Raw genomic sequence first — 23654 nt, forward strand, 5'->3', positions numbered from 1 at the left:
GTTTACACGGCTTACCTCTATGCTACTTATTGGAAGGGACATCCGATAACTCGCCGTTCCACCAGTGATTTTTTTGATTTAGCCGTCCTTCTCCATTAGAGATCATAAAACTTCAGGGAGATTCAAATAGTTGCTCAGCAGGAAAGTTTTTTGTTTGTTTGTTTTTTCAAGAGAAGCTGTGGGCTTACAGAACAATCATGCACAAAACATAGGATTCCCGCACACTGCCCCACCACCACCACCTTGCATTGGTATGGAACATTTGTTACAATTGATGATAGCACTTTTTTAGGTGTACTATTTTTTTTTAACAGTAGTTACCTTAGTTAAATTGATGAAAGGTTATTACAATAATACAATTAACTAAAAAAAATAACTCTCCAGCCAAGAGACTGAGAGAGCCAGGGGGTACAGTCAGGGGGGCTTCCCTGAGGAGGCAGCAGTTGGGTGGGAAAAGCCAGCCAGGGTGAGTGGGAAGTAGGGGTGAGAATGAGGGGAGACCCTAAGGAGCAGGCAGGTGGCAGGGGCGCATGGAAAGAGGCCTGTGGGACTGAGTGAGTGTGTGTTTAGGGGAAGATCGAGAGGGGTCTCAAAGGCCAAGGTTAGGAGGGGGCCGGATTTCAAAGCGTAGTGGGTAACCACTGGAGGTGTGCAGCAGGGGAAGGACAAGGTCAGGCTTTCGCCTGATGCCCTCTGGCCACCGTGCGGGGAGCCGAGCATGGGGATGAGTGGCTGGGTGGGGTGGCATCTCCCTTGTCTGGACCCCCCACGTCTTTCCTGCTGCCTGCCCAGCGGGTGGGAATGGTGCTTCTCAGAGCCCTTCAGGAAAGCCTCCACCCAACCCTCTGAATCAAGCACAACAGGATTGAGGGGGGGCCCTCCGGAAGGGTCCTTCTCTTTGTCAGGATCTCCCACACAAGTCCACGCCCGAAGTGCCCCCTCCCCAACTTCGTGCATTTGACCCAGGACCTCCTGCTCCCTCCCTCCCCAGCACAGTGCACCCTTCTCCAACCTCCCAGCCCTGCCCCACGACAGGGGCCTGTGGTGGAACCAGAGAGACAACGGATGTCACAGACACTAACAGACCCTCTTTCAACTCCAAGGTCTTGCAGATCAGAAAGCAGCACCCTGGCCTGAGGGCGCCTTCCCCGTGGACCTCCTGGGCCAGCATGCACACCAAAACTTGCCCTCCAACTGCCCAGTTGAAAGGTGACAAGGCTGCCGCTGAGGCAACGGCCTTTGAACACGTGTTTGTCAGGGGCCTTGGCAGCAGGCTCAGGCACTGTGGAAAGAGCACCACAGCTCGGCCTCGGCCACATGCACCGACAGCGGCCTCGGCATTTTATCTTCTGAAGGCTCTCTTGAAGGCTCTGTCTGCTGCCTTGACTTGAGTGGCAGGGACGTGCTAATGAAGCTGTTCTGGGGGAGCCCTGGGAGAGGGGCCCAGCCGTCTACGAGCGGTTGCCTAACTCGAGTGCTGCAACAATAGAAAACCCATGCCTCGTTCTGAACAAAAGCCGCAACTCAAGAAGGAGCTATCAGTTTGCTCCTAAGCAAAGCAACGGGCTAGTTCTTCATGGTTGCAGAAAAGCATCTGGGAGAAGGGCCCATGTCCTTCCTAGGCCCAAATTTCTTCTCCCAAGTCCCTCAGGGTAACCTTACAATACGGCCGATATAACCGATTTTGGAGATTTGAGGCTGACGGGACGGGCCGATGAGCACCACCTGCAGCATTCTCGCCAGGAACACTTGTGTGGCAAAAAGAAAACAGTTAGAAACTGTGAACTGAGCCAGAGTTGGAGGAGGAAGTCTTCCAGGCAAAAACAATGCGCGCTGCTCCCCAGTCACTGGGGAACACAACGTTGTGTGGTCAGTGTGTTTGTACTCTCGAGGGTTGTCTCCCAGGGGAGAAAGGCCACAGACCTAAGCAGCCCTAACGGAGAAGGGGGTGGGTGGACGGGCCTATGACCACCTCAACTGGCCCTTATGTTCAACGGGTTCATTGATTATGCAGTGGGACAAAGGGTTTTGCTCTATGAATGGTCCATTGTTAGTTGTTAATTTAATTTTTACAACAGCCGGTTTTGAGTTTCCCACTTATTACCTGGCATGGCTTGTTGGTAAACTGGTACAGTAAATCCTCTCAACTCAGGTGGCTTTGAAGTGGTGGGGGGCTCGGTATCAATTAAATCGAGCCATTTTAAAGAAACCCAGTGGTGCCTCCAAAATAAGCAAATGAATCTAGCTTACTCAAAACTAGAAATGCCCAGCTCTAATTGGCCCTTGCAGATAACATCACAGAGAAACCCTTGAGGGCAGCTGGCTGCGGGGCGGTGAAGATCAGTCCTCACCCCATGGGTCTGGCCGATGAAACTATTTGTTAGCAAACCTCATCTCCAGAGAGAAAAGGTTAAATTTCCGCCCAGGAAAGTAGGACGAATTTCAAATCAAGGAGGTGGTGAGAACTCACCGTGGAGAGAACTTCGGAGATGACACTGAGCTCCTGAAGGCTCCAAAGACACTCAGAAAGCAGAAAGGCTTGGAGTAAAAGAAAGAGAAAAGGGTTAGCAGGGTAAGTAAAACCAGACAGACACACACGTGTGCACACGCTCAGCAACGTCCTCAGGTCACATTTGGATTAGATGGCTCTTCAAGGCCATGTCCTTCTTCCAACACCCAAAGCAGCCACCCAGAGACTTAGATCTAGGGCAATCTTTTGGCTGCTGTGTGGCGCTGACCTAAGAGAGAAGCAGTCGTGCTTTTTTTTAATTGATCAAAGAGAGAATTTTTTCACAGAGCTTTTCGAAAACGTTGCCCTTTTTCTGATGAGGGGCAGCACATTGTTTGTGAGAATATGTTCTCTTGGAGAGACGTCTGTCCTGAAATCCTTCCTGCAGGCCCAGGGTGTGGGACCAAAACAAGAGGAAATGGAGTCTGTGCTTTAGCTTCTCCCAAGTGACAGACGTGATGGAAACTGCCCGCTTATCTCTGGTCCTTATCTTTATTAGGCCCACAAGGTTAAATGACTTACTGTGGTGACACAGCAAGTTGAACAGCTGGGACTGGTATCAGATCCAAGAGGTGCCCAGGGCAGAGGAGGGGGTGCAACTTGCACCCCAGGTTATTCTCCTGAGAAGGGGGCACGGGCCACGCTTGATCAGTGTCCTCACCAAGCTGTGCCATCTAGCGGTGAGGGGCCTGGGCACTTGGTGCCACCCGGGAGCCCCTAGCCAGCCAGTCACCCAGAGTCTCTCGCAGTCTCGTCCAGGGAGAGCCCCCTGCGGTGTACCCCGGGAGTTCCAGTCACCGGCTGCACCCCGCCCGAGGCACTGCCCTCTCTCCGAGCCCAATGACCTCAAGTATAGGAAAATAAAATGGGCAAAGCAGCTGCACCCGTCCACTTGACTGAAACGTCCAGAGGATGCAGCTGAGCTGAGCCCCCAGACACGGGTGGGCAGAAGGGAGGTGCCATCAGGGGTGCACACGCTGCCAGCACGGCCTGGCAGTGGGACGGGCGCTCTGCCCCGGCCTGTGTCTCCAGACCTCTGCACAACCTCTTCTGAACAGCAGGCTGCAAAGAACCAGCTTGGACTACAGGCTGAGCCCCACGTGGCTGAGGAAGATTCCAGAAGTACCAGGAATCCTTCTCTACGCTGCCAAGGAACAGGCCACAGGGAGAATGCCTCTCCCAGACTACACCACCTCAGGGGACCCAACAGCTCAAACCCCCAATCCACTCACGCACCCCTAGACCCCCCAACACCCACATGCCTCCATCAGCAGGTGCTGCCCACCTCCGACACATCCTAAAGGCACCCTCCTGTTGCCACTCGGGCCCACCGCCTCACCTGGGCGGGGGCCTCCCTGCTGCTCCTCCTGCCTGACAACCCCTTCTCCGTCAGCAGCCCGAGGGCAGCTGGGAAGCTCGGGTCAGGGCACTCCCCTGCTCAGAGCCCGGCAGTGCTTACTACCCAACTTGGAATAACACCCAAGGAAACAAGCTCCCAGCGCCTCGCCCACCCCCACTCTGGTCCCCACACTGCCACGTGGCGGCTCCCGGCCAGGCCCACCCTCCACCTTGGGGCACCTTCCCCTTCATCTCACCAGAAGCCCGAGGGGGCCGTGGTTTGGGCGGTGGCTGTGCAGCCGACAGCCTGAGTTCACACCCAGGCTCTGTCCCGCTCCAGCTGGGGCCCAGGGCGAGGGATTTGACTTCTTTATGCCTCAGACTCCCCAGGGGGTGAGGAGCAAGTGAACTGTTGTGTGTCATTAATGCTTAGGACAGAGCAGGTACCACGAAGACACATGAGTAAGAAATGAACTGCGGTGGGAGGAGACGCTTCTCTGCTGTGTGAAAAGCTGACCCGAGGGTCTTCCTCGCAGCCCACTGGAAAAGACCTTCACTTCTTCAAAAGAGGAAGGGGATCTCCTAGGCCTTCAGGTAGATGGCCCTGGAGCCAAATAAGGCTTCGACTTCATCACTGCTGCCATAGGTTCTTCCCAAGGGATGGGACGGTCAAGAGAGAACTCCAAACCAACCATGGAGGAAAAGGCAGAAATTGTGACTAGGAACAGAAGTTAACATCAAGGCTGCTGACGCCCAGCAAGTGCCCCAAGAGGGCCTCCGCCCCACCCAGCACCCTCTCCTCCCTTCCCGTCCTTGTGCTGCAAGGCACTGCCCAGCTTTCAGGCGGCCCTGGCCTCCTCAGAGCCTTCCCAAGCGGCCCCCTAGCCGAGGCCATGGGCGGCCCAGCGACGCACAGATGTGGGCGTCCCCATGGAAACCGCCCTGTCCGGCCGTGTTGCTGTTCAGGTTACTAAGGGGCCCCAGGGAGGAGAGCGGGCAGCCGCGTGGGCACCCCGGGCCGGCTGAGGCTGGGGAGAGCTCGCTGCCCCTCTCCTCCTGCCTGCCCCTTCCCTGGCCGGGCCACTCAGTGCTCATCTGGGAGCCCAGGTCGCCCAGACCAAGGTCACGCCAAAGTCAAGGAGGCCCCAGCCAGCCATCCAGTTGCTGGACCCCTGCCTAATTTTGATGACCCTCATTCCTTCTAAGATAATAATAGCTCCACTTTACAGCAGGGAGAGCAAGTGCAAATGCCTACCGGGGCCAGGCCCGGCCCACTGCTGAGTGAGGGGGCCAGGTGGCCGCACGGGCGCGGCGGCAGTTTTGCTCCCGCCGACAGGGGGCAGCCGCCCCTCGCCCACAGCTGCCCGTCGACAGGCACCCGCGGGCCCCAGGCGGTCAGAGCTTTGGAAAGGCCAAGAGAAGTCTGATAGCTCAAGTTTGCTGTAAAATCTTCCCATTTCTCAATGTTGGTAGTTCCCATAATGCAGATGTAAAAGAAAATATTGTGTGCGGTTGAAACAAAACATGTCTCCGGCTGGGCCTGGGCCTGGAGGTCAGTTTGCAGCCTCCGCTCCACAGTGGTGTTTGAAAAATGAACGTTTCCTATCCATCCCAGCGGCTACCATCTGCTGGCTCTTGTCTGGGTGTCAGGTGCTCCTTGTCTCGCTGACCCTCCCAGGCACCTGAGCCTGCAATTCATGAGGACACTGGGCCTGGGCCGACAAAAAGGGTGCCCCGAGGCATGTACCCGGGTGGGAAGTGGGCCTTGGCGTTGGTGCTCAGTCCTGTTTGACACCAACCAGCCTCTCCCGACTCACGCCTCTGAGTGGGGGGCTCAGCCTGCCCTCCCCAGAGCGGGCAGCCTGGCCTCCCTGGCCTCTGGCCCTGTCCAGGACACTTCTGTCCATCGCTGTCCGCCCGTCCCCAGCACCTGCTGAGTTTGCTCACCTGCCTCCTCTTTGCTGCCTGCCCCTGGCACCTGCCACTGAGTCAAATGACCCTTCCCGCCACCCCATCTTTCCACTTGCACTTCACAGGCTGGGCTTCTTCCCTGGGTGCTAATCCTCCCCAGCGATCCTGACCATATCCAGACACGGCTATGAACATCCTCCAAATCCCCCTGCCCCTCCATCCTGCTGCCAACTGCGTTTCCATTTGGCCTGTGACATTTAAAAATATCTGTTCAACCCTGGCATATCGAACCCAATACCCCCAGCTGCTTAAATACCACTGCCTCCTTCGGCCCCCACGGCCTGTGCTTCCCGTAAAAGCGTAAGCTGACCGAGGACGCTGGGGCCACTGGAACCCTCTCTTCCAGTCACGCCAACCTTAATTTGGCTCCTCCGTCAAGTGCACTGCCAGCTCGAGCCCATTCCTGACCCTACAAGGAGGAGACGGGCACGGGCTGAGGGGGGCTCCTGACACCATGAACGAGGAGCACAGGCCTGTAGCACGGTGTGGCGCCCGCCCCAGCTGTCCTGCGCCCTCTCTCTGGCTCCCCACCCTGCCGGCCCCATGGCCCTGCTATTAATATAGTGGCAGAGAGGCCCAGCAGCTGGCCACCACCAGATCTTTCCACGTGACGGTGACAACCGACAGTGCACTAATTTGGGCTCTGTACATTCCAGTCGCGCATTCTTTTAGAAGGAGCAGACTGAGATCTGCCTGGTTGCTGCCTACCAAAAAGGTGCCTGCTTCGCTTTGGGAAATGGGCAAAGCTCCAACGATCAGTTTGGGGGTGCGGGCCCATGGGAACAAGGGCCTACCCCCCTCACAATGTCCTCGGCCTACAGCAGAGCGAAGGCCCCCAGCTGCCCACCGCTGCGGGGGGCAGGGGCCCAGCCTTTCTCTTCTCAGCATCGCCTCCCAGAGTCTCGCCTGGCACCTGGCACAAAGCCGTGGGATGAATAAACACCTCATCGGGAAGAGAAGGGGAGGGAAAAGGGAGCGACTCCCAGAGGAACCCCAGAAGAGTGGGCTACTTGCTGCTACCGAGCCACAAACCAGAAAGGCAGAATTCAGGCAATAGTCAAAAACCACTAGGGGTGAAATGGTATGCTTTCTGGGATCAGATTTAAAACAGTCCAAAGAGAAGCTGGGGGGACGGACGCAACGGGAGCAGCAGAAGCTGACAGTTGCTGAGGCTGCTCTCTAGGGTCCTGGGACTAGTCCCTGCCCTGATGTGCCTGGAAATTTCTATAACAAGTTTTTTTTAAAAATGCATGCAAGAAAACAATGTTCACTCAGTGTGCATCGAGGGTCTACTAGGTGCTGGGACCTGCTCTGGGCACTCCTTGATGCGGACAGAAAGGAGAGGCGAATGGAGGCCTGGCCAGGCAGGAGCCGGTGCGGCAGCACCTCGCCCCAGAGGCGATGGGCTTCTTTGAACCGTCCCAGTCTACCGACCATGGAGTCTTGATTATGTACTTCTTTTTTAATTCATGATTGAAAAATACTCTCATGAACCCCACGAGCCCCCCCCCCCACTCCTACCCCAGAGAGCACAGCCTATAGCCCCACCTTCTGAGCCCGCCTCTCCCCTGGCCCAGCTTCTTCACCAAGGGGCACCAAACACAGAATCCTGCACTTACCACATCCTGGTTCTAATCATCTTCATTTTCTCATGTACCTATTGCCTTAGCTTTTTTTGCTGAACTTTATGAAAAGGGTTTCATGCTATACGTATGACTACGGCTTTGCAACTTAGGGTATTTCCTGGCATTTCACCAATAGAGGTGAATGGTGGGAGAAAAGGCACCCACTCTCCATCCAACTCCTTGAAAAATTAAGTTTTCAAGTGACACGGCTGCTAAAGGTGAGTGGATGATTTCTGCAAGACTCCTCCTGGCCAGAGCACGGCTTCAGAACATGCCAGCAGGCAGGAAAGCGTGTCTTAGCTCGTGCTCTCTGTCAGCTGGGACGGCACACCTCTGAGGCCAAGGGCACAGGCTAAACCCTACCCTGAGAAGGCTGTTCCTTGGCTGCAATGCAAACATAATAAACCTGTGAAGTGACAGCAAATGTCATGGTAAAGGCAGATCAAGACAACTACATCTGTCGATTTATTATTAGAAGGCAAATGTCAGGGAAAGAAAATATGCCCCAAGTAATTTATTCCTGTGGAAACTCAACAGGCTTCAGTTGGTTGGAACCAGATACTTCCTACCAGCCTTCAGCTAAGAACTGGCTCACTAGGTACTGGGATCAGAATCCAATCTGTCCCCTTTGGTGGTATCTAATTGTTGGTGAGGGTCAAGACTATGCCTTACAAGGAACGACGGACGCCCACCTCACAAAACATGTTTCCCAGGGGCCAGAAAAAGGACCTAGAGTTGCTCCCTAAGGCCCGTGACATAGGCTGAGGAGAAGACAGTACAGGAGGCTCGGGCGGATCAAGGGGTGCTCAAGATGATTCTGAGGGTGCCAGGATGAACACTTCCCCTTAAATGAAATGTTCCAAGAAAATCTTATTAATAGTTTTGCATTTACATTCATGTGTTTATTTTTCAAATACTGAACTAGAAACCCAGTGATATTGGTAATCTTTTTCAGAGCAGAGGTATAATTTTCCTTTCAAAACCAAATTTATTTAAGTAGAAAAAGTGAGTTGCTTTAAAGAAAACTGTTCAGCGCAGTTAGAGGCTGGGGATATGGCACAGCTCAGGAAGGAGGTATGGGGGATAACTGAAGTTTGAGCAAAGGTGCTGTCGATATTTTTAAGGGACTGTAATTGTTTTTCCCTAAGGTATGTTTGAGCTTAGACAGTTTAGTCGCTGCCTAAAAACGGCTGCCCCCTCCCCCAAGCCAGCGCCCCTGGTCACCGTACTGACCAGGCAGGTGCCGAGTGAGGCCAGCACCCTGGTGCTCCCAGAGGCTCTGCCCAAAGAAGCTGCAGGTGCCAAAGGGTGCGGGAGGGGCCCTGGGCCCCACTGCCTCAAATCTCACCCTGAGGAACCCCTGAAAAGGTCCTGAGAAAGCTCCCCTTTCCTTTCTCTTGAGCTTGTGCTTATCCTTAACATGAGGCAATGGCTTCAGAAAGAAACACAGCAGGGCAAACCACTTTTCATGCAACTAGTTTACTCGGTTTGACAAGCGATCTCAATTGGAGTACATCACACCAAAGTGAGCTTTTCAAATAGCTGGAGATGGGAAGTTATTCTTTTAAATGTGCTACAAAACAATAATGATATAATCATAAAATCAAAGGATCCTTTATAATTATGTTATTTCATTTCATTTGCATAGTTGTGATACATTTAATAAATAATCCTATATAAACATATTTATATATTTTAGTATTAGTGGTTCTATTGTTATAATTTAAAATAATATCGATATCACTGTTATAATATGTAAGGAAAAGCAGTTGGCCAGGGATGGTCCTGGCTTGCCCAGCTGTCTCAGCAGCCCCTCCAGTTAGCGCTGCCTTTCATGGTCAAACGGTCCCAGCTGGATGACAAATTGGATGGTGGCCGTATTCACACACCACGGCTAACACGTCTACGCCTGTAATGAGCAGGGTGGGGAGGGGCTCTGGGAACTTTGATTTCAAAGGCTGGAGAACATTCTTCAGATTGTGGCCATTCCCAATCGAAACTGTCTGGATCCAAGATTAGAAGAGCGCTAACATTTGGATTTAAAATTATCAAATGATGAGGGGGAGGAGCACGTGGCCCACTCTCAGAGTGCTAGCAAGACTTCTGGTGGTCATCACCAACAGCAGTTTGAACTATTTTGTTTCTAAAAGAGCTCAACCACCTTCACAAAGAACTGAAATAAATCAGAGAACTAGAATACACCTGGCTTCTCTTTTCCCCTATCTCCTTCCAGTTAGGTGTTCCCTTGACCTCTCTTTGTAGCAAATCTCTGAAATATATTTCACTGAAGTTCAACTTTTTTTCCTGACTGGCTAGAGAAAAGGATGATAAAGCCAAGGTCAGGGGTCCCACGGGTGCCAGCCCTACAAGCAGAGCAGGAAAGCAGCTACCAGCCTTCTCCCGCTCATGGCTGGAAGGGCTGGTGGTGGCAGTGTTTTAACAGCAGAAGGGAACAAACTGGCCTGTGCTAATGGTGTGGTCAGACTCGTGGCCTTGTCTGGAGGCAATTTAGTGAAAGCTCTGTGTTCCCATGTTCACCTACTACCGAGTCCACTGCTTACCGACAACTTTACAGGAATACTTGCAAACGTGCAAAAGTGCGCACAGAGGTAGGTACCGGGAGAGTACTACAGGGCTGTCTGCAATTGGGACTGAGTGGAAATAACCAAAATTCACACCAGTAGGGAAAGGAGTGATGGCTGTCTTCTGTTCAGACCACAGATAACAGAGTGGCAGTTAAAAAGAACAAGGCTGATCTTACGTGAACCAACACAGAAGAGTCTCCAAGACATGCATTTGAGTGAAAATGTCACAAAGAGGTCCTCTCTTTGTGTTTTCATAAAAAGATACTTTCAATGGAAATTGGTATCTTGTATGAATTTGGTTCCCTCTGGGGATTTGAGTGGCGGGATACAGAGACTATGGTTAGTGGAGGGTCACCCAAGTGGGCTATAGTCTTAGCCCTCCTTCATGTATGTATGTATGTGTGTGTGTGTGTGTGTGTGTGTGTGTTTTAATCATATATTACATGTAATTAAAATTAAATTTAACAAGTAATGGCTGGAGAGAGGCTGCTGCTATGTCATAGGTTTTACACAGTGGACATGTTGAAAAAGGAGTCTTGAAAAAATGGACTTGGTACCTAAATCCCCGCCTTGGGGTGGGCTGGCTTTAACTAATAACTGGGGCTTTTGGAGTTGGCTTAATTTTGGAATAACTAGCAGAAAAAGAGAATGTCACCAAATTATAGTAGCTTTAATGATGGCCAAGTCTTTCCTGGCTGCTCTGAGGACTTTGCCAGGTGAGATTATTAAAGGCACAGTATAGCTCTATTCCTAGCTTCCAAACCACTTCTAGCCAGCTCTTGCTTTGCTCTCTTTAAAAAGGAGGTGGCCGAATCTCAGTTCTAACGTGATCAAGAAAAGAATGTGATGCTGCAAACCGTCCATTTGGATGCTGACAAAAAATAGATCTGGTATCAAGGGGGTTGAGATCTGAGCCCTTGGCCATGTTCTACCACCACACAAAATCCTCCACTTGGTGTAGTGGAAAAGGAGCTGAACTGGGACTCCAGAAGAGTCCAGGAGCTAGTTTTACCACTAACTAGCAGGTCCTACCAGGCTCTCTGAGCCTGTTTCTTTACTTGTCAAGTGAAGGGGCCAAGACTCCATTTCCTCAGTCTCTTCCAGCTCTGGAATGACTGCCCACAAGGACTCTAGTGGGAAGCCCCATTTGGGGTGCTCCTCACTCACACCCTCCTCGGCACTAAGTTCTTCCTGCTTCTACCACAGCCTTCGCTATTGCACTTTGGACCCATAACAACTTCTGCCCTACTGGAGACCACCTCATGGGCAGCCCAATGGCACTGTCAACTCAACATGTCAAAGACAGAACCCAGGGTCTCCTTCAACTCCACACCTGGGCCTCTTTCTACCCTTCTTGAACTCAGTGAAAGGTTCTGAGGCCATCTAGTTCCATCTGGGCATCACCCTTGGGACAGCCAATTCCCCATATTCAGACTGTCACCAAGCCTTGTCAGTCCGATCTCCTAACTGACTCTCGAAACCACTCATGCTGCCACCAATTTTTTGCATCTCTAGAACCAACCACCTCCCTAGACAGTGCTATGATCATCTCCAACTTCCTCTCGAAAATCCATGGCCTTACCTCTGTGGCCAGGGAAATCTTTGAAAAAGACAACTTGATGATGGCATGTCCCGGCCATTAGAACAAAGGACATATTAAGACAACAAAAGAGTGCATTTCACCTTGCCAGGCCCACGAGGTCCTCCACGGCAGCCCCTGCCCACCACTCCAGACTCATCTCACTGTACGCCCTGGCTCTGTTGCTCTTTCACACACAGCTCTTTTCCACCAGGGGGCCCGCGAACACGCTGTTCCTCTCCTTGGAACAGCACCACCCCTGTGGCAACAAGCTCTAGTGTGCGTGCATCACTCTCTCACAGGAATATTCCCTGACGTGCTCAAATCTAGGGCAGCTTCCTCTGCTACAATGCTTTCAAAAATCACGTTTCTTTCCTCCAGTGCCCTTAGCTCAGATCGTCATGTGTTGACTCAATTTCAGATCCCCACCAAATGCACGTGGAGTGGGGAGTACGAGGCTATCTTAGTTCACCGTTGTACTCCTGGTGCCTAGCACAGGGCAGAACCCACAGTGGGTACCCAGTGCCTTTTTGCCACTCAAACTCTTCCTGCTTCTAAGACCTCCTACCAAGAGGGCACTAAGAGATAACTGGAGATTCATAAAGAAAAAACAAACAAACAAAAAAACTTGATTGGTGTCTTCAACTTTATTTTAGGCTCCTTCAGTCTGGCTGAGCTCCTCAAAATCTTCCCCATTACTCACCTTCCTCCTGGCCTTTACCACCACCACTGCTGTCACCACCATCATCTCCACTACAACCACTGATAGCTACCACCAACTGGGCTACTGGTTCAATATTTGCTGATTACTGACCACTGCTAGGCACTTCCTACACCCTTTCTCATTTGACCATCTCCACAACCCTGGAAGGCAGATCTAACTCCCTCGTTTTGCAGCTGAGAATCAGGCAGGCAGTGACTGGTATGCTCTGAAGCACAGGGAGGCAGGATTTCTAACCAGACCTGTCTGGCTTCCCAAGAGACTCTCACCTCGGTCTTTCGGATGAGTTCCTCTCATAGGACCATCTTGATTCCTGTTAAAATCCACCTAAATACTGTCTGAGGAAAGACATTAGAGAAAACCCCTTTAAAAATGGAAGCAAAATGAGGTACCCCCATTTCATCCCTCTCCCTTAATACAGTAGCAGATTCTTCTCTCTCACATGTGTTTGGAGAATGCAGCAAAGCACAAATGAAGGAAAAAGAAATTAGACAAAAATGAAAGAAATAAAAACATCACTCTAACTAGGTGGCATGACTAACCAGAAGAATCCATAAGAATAAACCAAAAATTAGTTTAAACTTTTAAAAAGCCCAGAATTAAGAAATATCAAAATAATAAAGCCAAAAAAAGACACTGAAGTTGGAGGCTCCCACGATTTTGAGATTTCAAACAATGCTTAAATTTTAAAAGAAATGTAGGGTATTGACATGAGGTGGCCAACTTTTTTTTTAATCTGCTAAGTAAAGCCATTAATAAAAAGGAAATAAAAAATCTTTTGGCCCCCCAATATTTTGAAAACATTTTTTTGAAAAACAAAATTTTAAAACAAAAACCCTCATTACCATCTGCTGTCATCACAAAAACAAATGACATTGAAATATTAAAAGGTAGGAAAGCTGATGCAGCCTCAAAATCAAGGATAGTCCCTTCCCTGAATAAATTAAGCTTGATGAAAAGCTCATTACATCACCGTTATTTTTCTCATTTCACTATGGACTGGCATCCGGGAACCGATGATTTAGTTCAACTCTCTCCCATGCAGGAATCCTGTCTACAAAATCCTCGAGAAACACTCACTGGGTGTTCACTTGAAAGGCAGAGTAGTCTCATAAACCAGCCAATTCCAAAAGAAGCAGAATAAGAGAAAAATGCACAAAATCAATATCATTCCTATAAACACAAAATAAACAGCTTGAAAATATAATGAAGAAAGAGAACCCATTCACAGTAGCAAAACAATATATCCAACACTGGGGAAATAACGTCAATATGATATAGAATTATATAAAGAAGGCACAAATCCTTAGTGGGAGAGAGAACAGCTCAAATAAATGAAGAGAGAAACCATACTTCTTACTTAAGACTACATGCAGAAAAGACAACAGCATTTCCCAACTTAACTTATGGGTGGAATGCCATCCCAGTCAAAATATCACCAAAGTCATTATAGAACTTGATAAAAATGGCTCTTAAATTCATGGGGAAGAACAAATAGGCACAACTATCAGAATTTCATGATGGTTTGGGGTAAGAAGGTGCTTGCCCTAGCAGATCTTCAAATACAGTCTAAAACTGCGATCAGTAAAGCTGTGAACCAACTGCAGTAAAACACGGAGATAATGTCACCATTTAAGAGACTGAGCAGGAATAAACTAGCTGTTGAATAAAAAAAAAACAACATTATCCGCATTATGCCACAATACTCTGAAGACAGAGCCTTTTTCAAAACCTTATTTCAATTGTGGACAGGAGATGTTAGGTTTGGTTTTTTGTTTGTTTTGTTTTTAAACTCATTAAGCAATATCAGAAGCAAACACAGCGACAAGACATCACATCCAAAAATTTCCTGACAGTGTGAAAAAAAAGGAAACACTCTAATTCCCGGGTCTCTTTAAAGGTTCATCTCAAGTCCCGCTGCCTTATTCCTGGAGTGGAACACTTGGACTGTTCATTAAATTCATATTGTTCTCTAACTGGTGAGTGTGAGTGTGGAAGGGATTCTGGCTGGCAGGAGGGGCGGCGGGTGAGAGTCCTCTCCTGCCCTCCTCCAGGGGCCTGGTCAGATCCTGGACACCCAGCAGGCATCTCCGAGACCCCTTGCTGGGTTCGCTTTCTAAATGCCCAGATCATTGCCCAAAGGCTGGACTCTGACCGGAACTCCGCACTAGACTCAAACCAAATCAGACCTCTGTGGTTCGGCAAACGAGCCGTTTTCTCTTGGCTCCTCTCTCCTCCGCTTTAGAGCTGGGAGGGAAGTGAATGCTGTTTGGGAGGGAATTTCTAGACCGAGAAAGATTCCCAGCTTACAATGACTTCTGGCCAAAACACTGGACGGGTGGGGGACCCAGAAGTCATCGCCCACCTCAAGGGAATTTTCATTTCTGATGCCCGTGAAACCTGACCCGCGGGCCTCTCCCCCCCGGGCTGTGAGACGTGGCGAACTGTGGGCCCTCTTCGGAATCACAGCGCTTCGCTTGGAGCGGACCCTACACATCACTGCCCAGCACCGCAGGCTTCTCAGGCACACGGGAAGAAGGGGCAGAAGGAAAAGACTGGAGTGGAGAGCAGGAGCCGGCCTCCAAGGGAAGCAGAGGGGTGGACAGCTGGCGCGCACCCAGCCATGGAACGCATCTGTTCTCAAATGACCCGGCTCCGTTCCCCACACACCTGGCAGGTGGAGGCAGTAGCACCCTCTGGCCACCTAAGGGACCACACAGGGGGCAGGACGGGCCCTTCGCCAGGGTGGACTGCCTTGTGGAAAGACAAAGCCCAGGGAAAGTAACAAATACCTTAGAACCCTGTTTCACTCACTGCAGTGCTACAGTGGATGAGGCCGATTTCCCCCCAGTTATCAGGACAGACTGATTACAGAGCCTGATTCATCTGCCTGAAGATAATTGCCTCAATTCTCCACTTCACTTTGCACGTATAGAAAGAGTCCCAATCTACCCGAGCCTCAGTGACTAGACATGTAAAATTGGTCTAATCATATTCTGAAGAGCTCACGCTGCAAGGATTTCTCCAGGCATTTGCCGGAACTGTATTACCACTGAGGCTCCCCGCTCTGGGCCCGCTGCTCGCTCCCCCACCCCCAAGTCTGAAAGGCTGAGTCAGATCCTCAGCAGATGAAAGGAAAACAACTTTGAGGCTCTCTGTCAGTGCTGGGTGGCTGGAGGAAAAGGTGGGATGACATGGAGAGCTGGACGAAGACAAAACCACGAGCTGGAGTGAATTCCTGACAGCTGAGTGGTCCTCTGCCGACAGCCGCCCACCAGCCACAGGCAGAAGCTGGTGTGCAGGGCAGAGGTGGGCAGCTGAGGCTGTTTGGGCCGGGGGCATCCTGGGACACTGGTGTCTCGGCTGGCCATGGGAAAGCAGACAAGGTCAGTGTAAGTCGAGGCCAGGCAGATAGAACCGGTCCTAATTTTTACAGGACACAGCAAGCAACTGCTGAGAGGTCCAGAGAGGAAAGCAGGGACCATATGAAAGCTAAGTGGTGGGGCCAGAGCAGAGACTGGGAGCATCGTCTCCAAGAAGGGCCTCCACATGCATGGCTGCCCTTTGCCCCAGAGAGGGGCCTGTCAGACACTTCCTGTTGGACCAGGGCCTAGAAGTTTGCTCATCCCATGGTGGAGGTAGGTAGGCAGGTGTTACACGGTGGCAGAACCTCTCTAGAATGCAAAGTGAACGTAAAGGAAAGGCAACGCCCTAGAAGACAACTCCGAACAATCTCCGTACACAGGAATACTGTGCATTTCTGATCCTATCTCACTTTCAAAATGAACGGCACAAATACAGTATTGTACTCTCAACAATGGCCTGGATGGAATCCAGCCATGCCGAAAAGATTATTATTTCCCCCTATTGTTTGCTTTTAACTCTAGATGGCATTTCCCCCAAATCACAGAATCAGGAACTTGGGGTTTTCACCATTTCTTCGGGTGAGAGCCAACTGATATCAGTGCAGTCTGAATAACAGCAAAATAGCACCCTAGAGAAATGAGCCAAAGGCTTTTGTATTATACCCAGACCTATTTGGGGGAGGGGCCAATGCCAACTCTCAGTGGGGTCGAGTCTTTCTGGCTGATTGCCACAGTGAGGGATAGGGAGCACGTCAAACTCCCTGAATTCATTTCAACCCAAAGGAAACTTTGAAAAGCTCTCCATCTCCAAAAATAGTCCCTTCCAATGATTGTCCGAAAAATATGTTCAAGAGCGATTATACCCACTCTTCCCGGAAGGGCAGAACCGGTCTTTTATCTCGGGTCCATCTCGGAAAATGTGTTGGTGTCCATGGCACCGACGACAATAGCCTGGCAACCTTTGGAGAACTCGGGCTATTCATCTTCACCTCCCCTGGAGAAACCAGCCCAGCTTTGCACATGCTAGGCACACGGGGACAGGTGGACTGAAAGCAGTCCTTTTGTGGATGTTTAAAAATCCAAAGAAAATTTCAAAATCAGACTACATTCAAACTCGTCTCTGGGAGAAAGCCACAGGATGAACTAATCATGGTTACTGAACTTCCCACCCTCTTATAGCAATCCGATTTTTCAAGTTCATGGAACTTACTCTTGTAGCATTTGGGAGTATTTCACATTGAGGGCCATGTTGGTGGGCCATGGGGGTTGTTCACCCTCGATTACTTCTACCTCCTTGCAATGCTAGAATAGTGACAGAAGCGACTCAATGCGTGATTGCTAAACAGCCAATTTCATTTTTAATTTCGAAGACAGCTCCAGGAGGTAAGGCAGAGGACCAAGGTAATTAATAGATGGGACTTGACTAATTTCTTTGCTTCAACAAGTGAGCTGTAGAGCAGAGAGCCTCGGGGCCACCGCTGGTGGGGAAAGCCCTACAACGGGCTGCCGGCTCCAACCGCACACACCTGTCTGCCTGTGTCTTGAAACTGCCACCCAGACATTCCTTCCACTTGGGCTTTCAAACATCTCCAAAATAGAAGCAAAGTCAAAAGACCGTGTCCATCCACAGAGCCCCAAGCCCCTCTCTCACATCCCACAGATGCTTTTTATGGAATCTGTGAATTGAGGACACTGGTGGTCACTGAGCTCCAATTCTACCCAGCCCTGAAGTCCCATGGAAAACATTTCCCATCTGTGGGCATCTGTCCCTTCATTGACCACCTCTCCTGGCAAAGAGCTCAACCTCCTGAAAGCCATTCCATCTCTGAGTTCTTAGTGTTAGAATATTCTTCCCTGAGTGGAGCTGAAACCTGTCTAGGTTCTAATTTTGCCCTCTGGAGCCACGTAAAATAAATCTGAAAGCCTCTTCCACATGACAATCCTTTAAGGGTCTGAACACAATCTTCTTCACGATTCATCCAAAAAAAAAACCTTATTGTATGATACTGTAATGAACTGGAAACTGTGCTTTCCTGTCCTACTGGTTTAGGAGCCTCCCTCCGGCAGTCCCAAACGTAATATACGGCCACACTTTATTTACCACCAGGCAGAGAGAGCCCCTTGTTCCTTAGCTTGGTAACAACCCGAGGTCATTCATCACCCACTTGCTCCTTTTTGAAATTCACTCTGCAGCAAGCACTTTTTAAAGTCATGCACGTCATGCATTTTAAAGAGCATTTTCTGCACAGATCCATTTGCTCGACCTCGGCACTAAGTGCGAGATGAAACAGTATTTCAGCGAGCTCCCCACGCCTCCCTGAGCCTGCCCGAGCGTACACTGAAATGTATTTGTAACTCTACATGACTGGGGCTCTACAATGCGGTGCTTTCTTAAATGTCCGTTTGCTGATTAAAATGCATCTTGCAAAGAAAGTGCATTACTAATGCAGAATCTAGTCCAAAAATATGTATTATGTAATGCACATTTTTTTAATAATGCAGGCAATCTCGATGCATCTCTATTAGCAAATCGGCTCTGGACTGCATCTCCATTATAGGCATAAAGCACTCCATCTGAAAAACGAAGTACTTTCTTATGTACACTAAAGAATCATAATCCACCTTGTTGCTGACAGCTGGCATTAGATTCTATTAAAAGGGCATTTACCAGCACCCACAGATCCCTGGCTCTTTTTTCCACTGTGCCCTGAAATCCACTTGAGTGACGTCTTTATATTCCATACACTTCTAGGGAGGTGGCAGCGGAGGGGGGGGGGGCAGGGTGGTGTGCTAATGGAAAGAAAGAAAGCGGTGGGTCGACGGGAACAGAACCTTTAGAAATGTCCCCCATCAGCTGGGGCTGAGAGGTAGAAATCAGGATTTGAGATCTATAGCTCCAACACTCTTGTCCAGTGTTCTCTGATAAAATATCCAAGCAATGATTAGAGCCACCCAAGAGGTTATGATAACAAAACCCTTTCACAGTTTCTCTGGAAAATGTTAAAGAATGGCACAACTGGAATATTGGAGTTTGCCCTTTTATGGGGTGTGCCAAATCAATCCCACCTTATTAGGGCAATCCATATTTTAATGCTACAAACTAACTGGCAGAACATGAGATGCAAAATGGTTATGGCCTAAAAGCCAGGTCAGGAACATTCAAGAACATCCACAGCCAAGATGAAGAAACTAAAGTTCAACACATCAAAAGCCTCAATCTGGTAGTTTGACCACTTTAAGGAGGGCAGGTGGCCAGCGTGTGAGGATGAGGTTCGCCATGATGAGTAACAGCTTTGGTGTCATCCGGCCAGCCACCAAGAGGGAACAGCCTGGGACAACCTCCAAGAGAAAGTGGAAGAAGTCTAAGCAGCAGAGCCTCTTTATGTTTACCTATACTGACTCAGAGGAAAGAATCCCACCAGGATATATCCAAAACCCGGCAATCTCACGGGCGTGCTCATGGTTTCTGGGAAGATGGTTTTGCTCTGAGTTGTATCACCTTTAGACTTGTCACTATGGCAAAGGGGGCGTTCCACATGTCAACTGGTGATGCCGAGATTGAGGACACGCAGAACATGAGCCAAAAGATGCAGTCAGGTTACAGATGGAACTCAAGAGCTTCCAAAGTGCTACCCTTTCCTGAGCAAGGGATCCATCTCTAGGAGGCCCAGGGGCACATTTGATGTGGGGTTCAACAATAGGATCTAGTGGTGTCTGGTCACCCCCACCCCATTTCTCTGATGGACCCAGCAGTCTTCTCAGAAGAATTCAAGCTGGAGTAAACAATGTTGCTAGGTACAGAGGGATTCCTGGTAATTTAAGGCTCTGGTTAACAGAGATGAATCCTAAAAATTCTTAATACAGGAGTTTCTCTTTGTAACTGCTCTACCTTTGGTACCTAGAATATAGCTTAGCACTCAATAAATATTTGTTGAATGAATTGACATTGTTGAAAACCTATCAAAGAACCTATGAAGTGGCTTTAAGGGGCACCCAGTGAGATTTCCTCAATAACTGACCAACCTCCAGAGCCCCAACAGTGCAGAGAACTGGCTGCAAGTACTGAGTATCAGTTGGGATTAGGGGGCCAGGGTGTGCAGGAATGGTTTTCCCTCAACCAGCCTCCCAACTAACCAAAGTCTAACTGCCCCAGCGCTGTTCTCTGCTAGAGCTCATGGTGGGTCTGCCAAGCACTTCTAAAGGAAGATGCTTATTTGCCCATGAGGTAATTAACCAAGTGAGACCGGCTGTGGACGAGGGTGAGTATTTTTTGGAAACTTTTCTAATTACAGTCACTATAACAGATCTGCCAAAGGTAGTTTCATGATTAATGACTGCCTGAGGTTACCATCCTCAAACTATTAAGTCCCTGGGAAACAGCCCATGCTGGTTCATTGATACTCACCAACAAGCCCTTCATTCCCCTGAACGACTGCAATCTGGAGGTCTGGTTTTTAGCTGCTTCCGGGCTTTGCTCCTTTCATCCATAACCCTGGAGAAGATGAGGAGGGGTTCAGACCCCTGGGGAACCCGTGCCCAGCTGCCCAAATCCTCTAACCTGTGGCTAGCTCTCTGGCTTTCTCGTTGGCACCTGCCAGCACCCCCAGCCCTCCTCCTCGCTGCGCCCAAATCCTTTCAAACAAGGTTCCCTCCTGCCACCTGCCGGCCCGCTAGGGTCTGCGCTATGGGCCGGTTGCCACCGCGCAGCCGGCGCCCGGGCAGCCCCCGCTCCCTACTGCACATGCCCGGCAGAAGTCCGGGCGCGCAACTTTGCAGAGCTCTCCGCCCTGTCCTCCTCAGCCTCAGTCTCCTCTTTCCTCTCCCAGGCGAGAGGACCAGCGGAGGCGCCTCTCGCTAGTCTTAGACTGCAGAGTCTGAGACTTAGCGAGAGGAGCCCCGGGAGGAGATAGACTTTTTCCCACCCCTTCTTACTGCTCAGACGCAGGCAAAGGTGAGGAGCTTTAGGAAGTTCCCAACTGGTTGGGAAGGTAGCCGTTTCCCTTTTCTCTCCTCACACCGAGGTGCATCTTTTCTCGGCTTGGGCAGCCAATGCGCATCGGAGCCGTCCTCTGCAGAGCCAGAGGGCAGGTCGGCTTCTCGGTGTGCACCTAAGAGGATGGATCGGAGGTCCCGGGCCCAACAGTGGCGCCGAGCTCGCCACAATTACAACGACCTGTGCCCACCCATAGGCCGCCGAGCCGCCACCGCGCTCCTCTGGCTCTCCTGCTCCATCGCGCTCCTCCGCGCCCTCGCCACCTCCAACGCCCGTGCTCAGCAGCGCGCGGCTGCCCAGCAGCGCCGAAGCTTCCTTAACGCCCACCACCGCTCCAGCGCCCAGGTCTTCCCCGAGCCCCCCGAATCTGACCACGAGCAAGAAGAAGAGGCCGACCTTGAGCTGTCCCTCCCCGAGTGCTTCCAGTACGAGGAGGAGTTCGATTACGAGACCGAGAGCGAGACCGAGTCCGAGTCCGAAATTGAGTCTGAGACCGAGCTCGACACCGCCCCAACCACAGAGCCCGAGACCGAGCCTGAGGACGAGCGTGGCCCCGTGGTGCCCAAGCGCCCCAGCTTCGCCCAGTCTCTCACTGAGCGTCTGCACGCTCTGAAGTTGCAGAGCCCCGACGCCTCTCCTAGTCGCGCGCAGCCCAGCACTCAGGAGCCCCAGAACCCCACCGAGGGGGAGGAGCTCGAGCCCGAGGACAAGGATCCAAGGGTCCCCGAAGAGTCCAAGGAGCTCAAACAGGAGAAGAAACAGCAGCGCCGCTGCAAGCCGAAGAAGAAGCCCACCCGCCGCGACCCGTCCCCGGAGTCCCCTTCCAAAAAGGGGCCCATCCCCATCCGGCGTCACTAATGGAAGACGCCGTCCAGATTCTCCTTGTTTTCTTTGATTCAGGTTGGTTGCCCACAGCTAAACTGGGGAGCCCGAGGGCGGTGAGGGAGCCGGAGGATGGGAGGGAGAAGGTAAAGCAACGTTAGGAAGAAGGCGGGAGGAGACTGGGTCAGCCAGCCCCGGAGGGAAGGGGTCAGGGCATGGTGGCGAGGGTACCCTAAATCTTCCCCAGGGTACAGGGGTGGGCGCCCCGGTGGCCACAGGCTTGTCGGACGGCGAGGCGTTGCTTGCGCCCTGCCGAAGACAGCCTGAGGTCTCCAGAGCTGGTGCCCCAGACGCGCAACTGAATTTCGGGCGCGCCCCAGGTTTTGACCTGCACACCCGGACAGCACCGGTAAGTCACTTATTTTACGCACTTGTTTCCCTCTTTAAAAGAACAGTCTCAAAAAGAGTTTGCCCAGGCAGGAGCCTGAAACACGGTTCGGAGTGCGCGCGCCAACTTCACAAAGGGAGAGCAGCCGCGCTGTAGCGACACTGTTGCAATGTGCGAAAAGTAATCAGAATGGGATTGGGCGAGAACTCCGAGGCCGCCGGCTTCTGGGGAAAGCCGCGCGCGCGCCGCGCCTAAAAGGCTCGGAGCCTGGAGCCCAGGTCCGGACAACTGCGGGACCTTGGCGCCAGTGACCCCCGCAGCTGCGCGCCAATCCTGGCTGCCACAGGACTGCCGGGGACCTCTGCAAAGAGCGCACGCACCTGCCTGTGCGCGCCAGAGCCGACCTCGCCGGGCCGGTCGGGGGCTCCTTGAGAGCCGCCCGCACTTGGAGGGCAGGTAGATGAGGTACGGGGAAATAGGGTGCCCCTACAGGCTACGGGGATTGGCGAGGCGGACTTAGACACAGTGGGGCATCGCCGACCTTTTGACGCAGGGGCTGGATGCAGCTTGGCTGGAGAGGTCCGGGGCTGTTTGCCCATGCCCTGCGGGGCGGGAGAGAGGGGCTGAGACCCGCGAAGGGACCCCGCGGGGAAGGATAAAGCGGAGCAAGGAACAGGCTGGAGAGTGGGGCTGCGTCTTATCAGTTGGGCCACCCTACAGTCCATCCCCAAAGAGCGCGGCACCGCCCGAGCTGGGGAAAGGTGTTGGATCCAAGGCAAGTCCTTGGGCGGGAGGTCGAGAGAGATTAGGAGCCTGCGGATGAGACGGCCTCAGGGAGGGAAAGTAGCGCGCAACTACCGGCCATTTTCAGCTCGGGTGGAGCTAAGTTTGGAAGCTGTAACCTGGAGGGGAAACTGCTCTGACTACAGAGCACAAAACGGCCGCAATCAGGTAACCCACCTTCTTCGCAGGAAGCAAGCCGCCCTCGGCAGTCCTGGGGAAAAAAGATTGATAAGTGAAATATATACTTGCAAAACCTCACCTGATTGGAAAATTGATCTTTTCTTGGTGCGACCGTGCGCGCACGCCTCGGTTTGCGCCGGCTTGAACTAATCTAATAAGGATCATTTGGGGAAAAAGTGAAGCGTTTTGACAGTTTGAAACGAAAGGCGGGCCGGTTCTTACATTTCTAATCAGGAAAAGGATGCAGCTAGAAGGAAAACACTTTAACACGGTCTTCCTTCCAGGACCGTTTACCTAGGAAAGGCGACGGAGCGTCTCCCACCTTAGGGCTGTGGTGCTGGCTAATGATAGTTGATGCCTTAGGGTCTTCACCAGAAAATATTGGGAAGGCAATTTGTTAGCCAAGGACCCCCCTCGGCAGCATGGGAGTGTTTTGATGTCTGGGGGCTGCCAAGGGTCTGCAGAAGGGCAGGTCGAGCCCTGCCTTTGGCTTGGAAGCCTGAAATTGCCTGAGTGCGTAGAGCTCCCCAAGTTGAACTGTCTCCTTGCCGGGAGCAGTGACAGCACGTTCCCTTCTGGGAAGGTCTCAGCAGCCTTTGACCAAGTAAAATGTCTCTAGTGAACAGCAAGAGAAACGATAGTTTTGGTTGGATTTGGGGGTGTGTTTTTCAGTGTGGGAGCCATCTTCGGAGATTGGGTAGTGTTGGGGACTGGTTTTCCAGAAGAGTTAGGTTTTTTTCTTTAGAGAAATTAGCATGTTGCCTTGTTTCTGGGTGAATAAGCAGGGTTTTTTGT

General features: G+C 51.3%; 1 protein-coding gene and 1 long non-coding RNA gene across 2 annotated transcripts; one reads left to right on the top strand and one right to left on the bottom strand.

Moving 5' to 3' along the window:
- Positions 1–2418: 2418 nt before the first annotated feature.
- LOC119515618 lies at positions 2419–22891 on the bottom strand. The gene is made up of 3 exons (XR_005213107.1): positions 22857–22891; positions 20099–20185; positions 2419–2538 (listed from the first exon to the last, which is right to left on the bottom strand). It is a non-coding gene; the product is annotated as an uncharacterized LOC119515618 (long non-coding RNA).
- Positions 20687–21544, top strand: LOC119515617 (neuroendocrine secretory protein 55-like). The gene has a single exon (XM_037811703.1). The coding sequence runs from the start codon at positions 20810–20812 to the stop codon at positions 21542–21544; it is 735 nt and encodes a 244-aa protein (XP_037667631.1). The 5' UTR covers positions 20687–20809.
- Positions 22892–23654: the final 763 nt, after the last annotated feature.

Source organism: Choloepus didactylus, chromosome 19 (genome assembly GCF_015220235.1).
Source record: "Choloepus didactylus isolate mChoDid1 chromosome 19, mChoDid1.pri, whole genome shotgun sequence".
In the NCBI taxonomy this organism is placed as follows: Eukaryota; Metazoa; Chordata; class Mammalia; order Pilosa; family Megalonychidae; genus Choloepus; species Choloepus didactylus.

What these genes read in the sequence shown, in the direction of transcription:
- LOC119515617 (XM_037811703.1), top strand. Translation starts at nt 20,810, where the DNA reads ATGGATCGGAGGTCCCGGGCCCAACAGTGGCGCCGAGCTCGCCACAAT.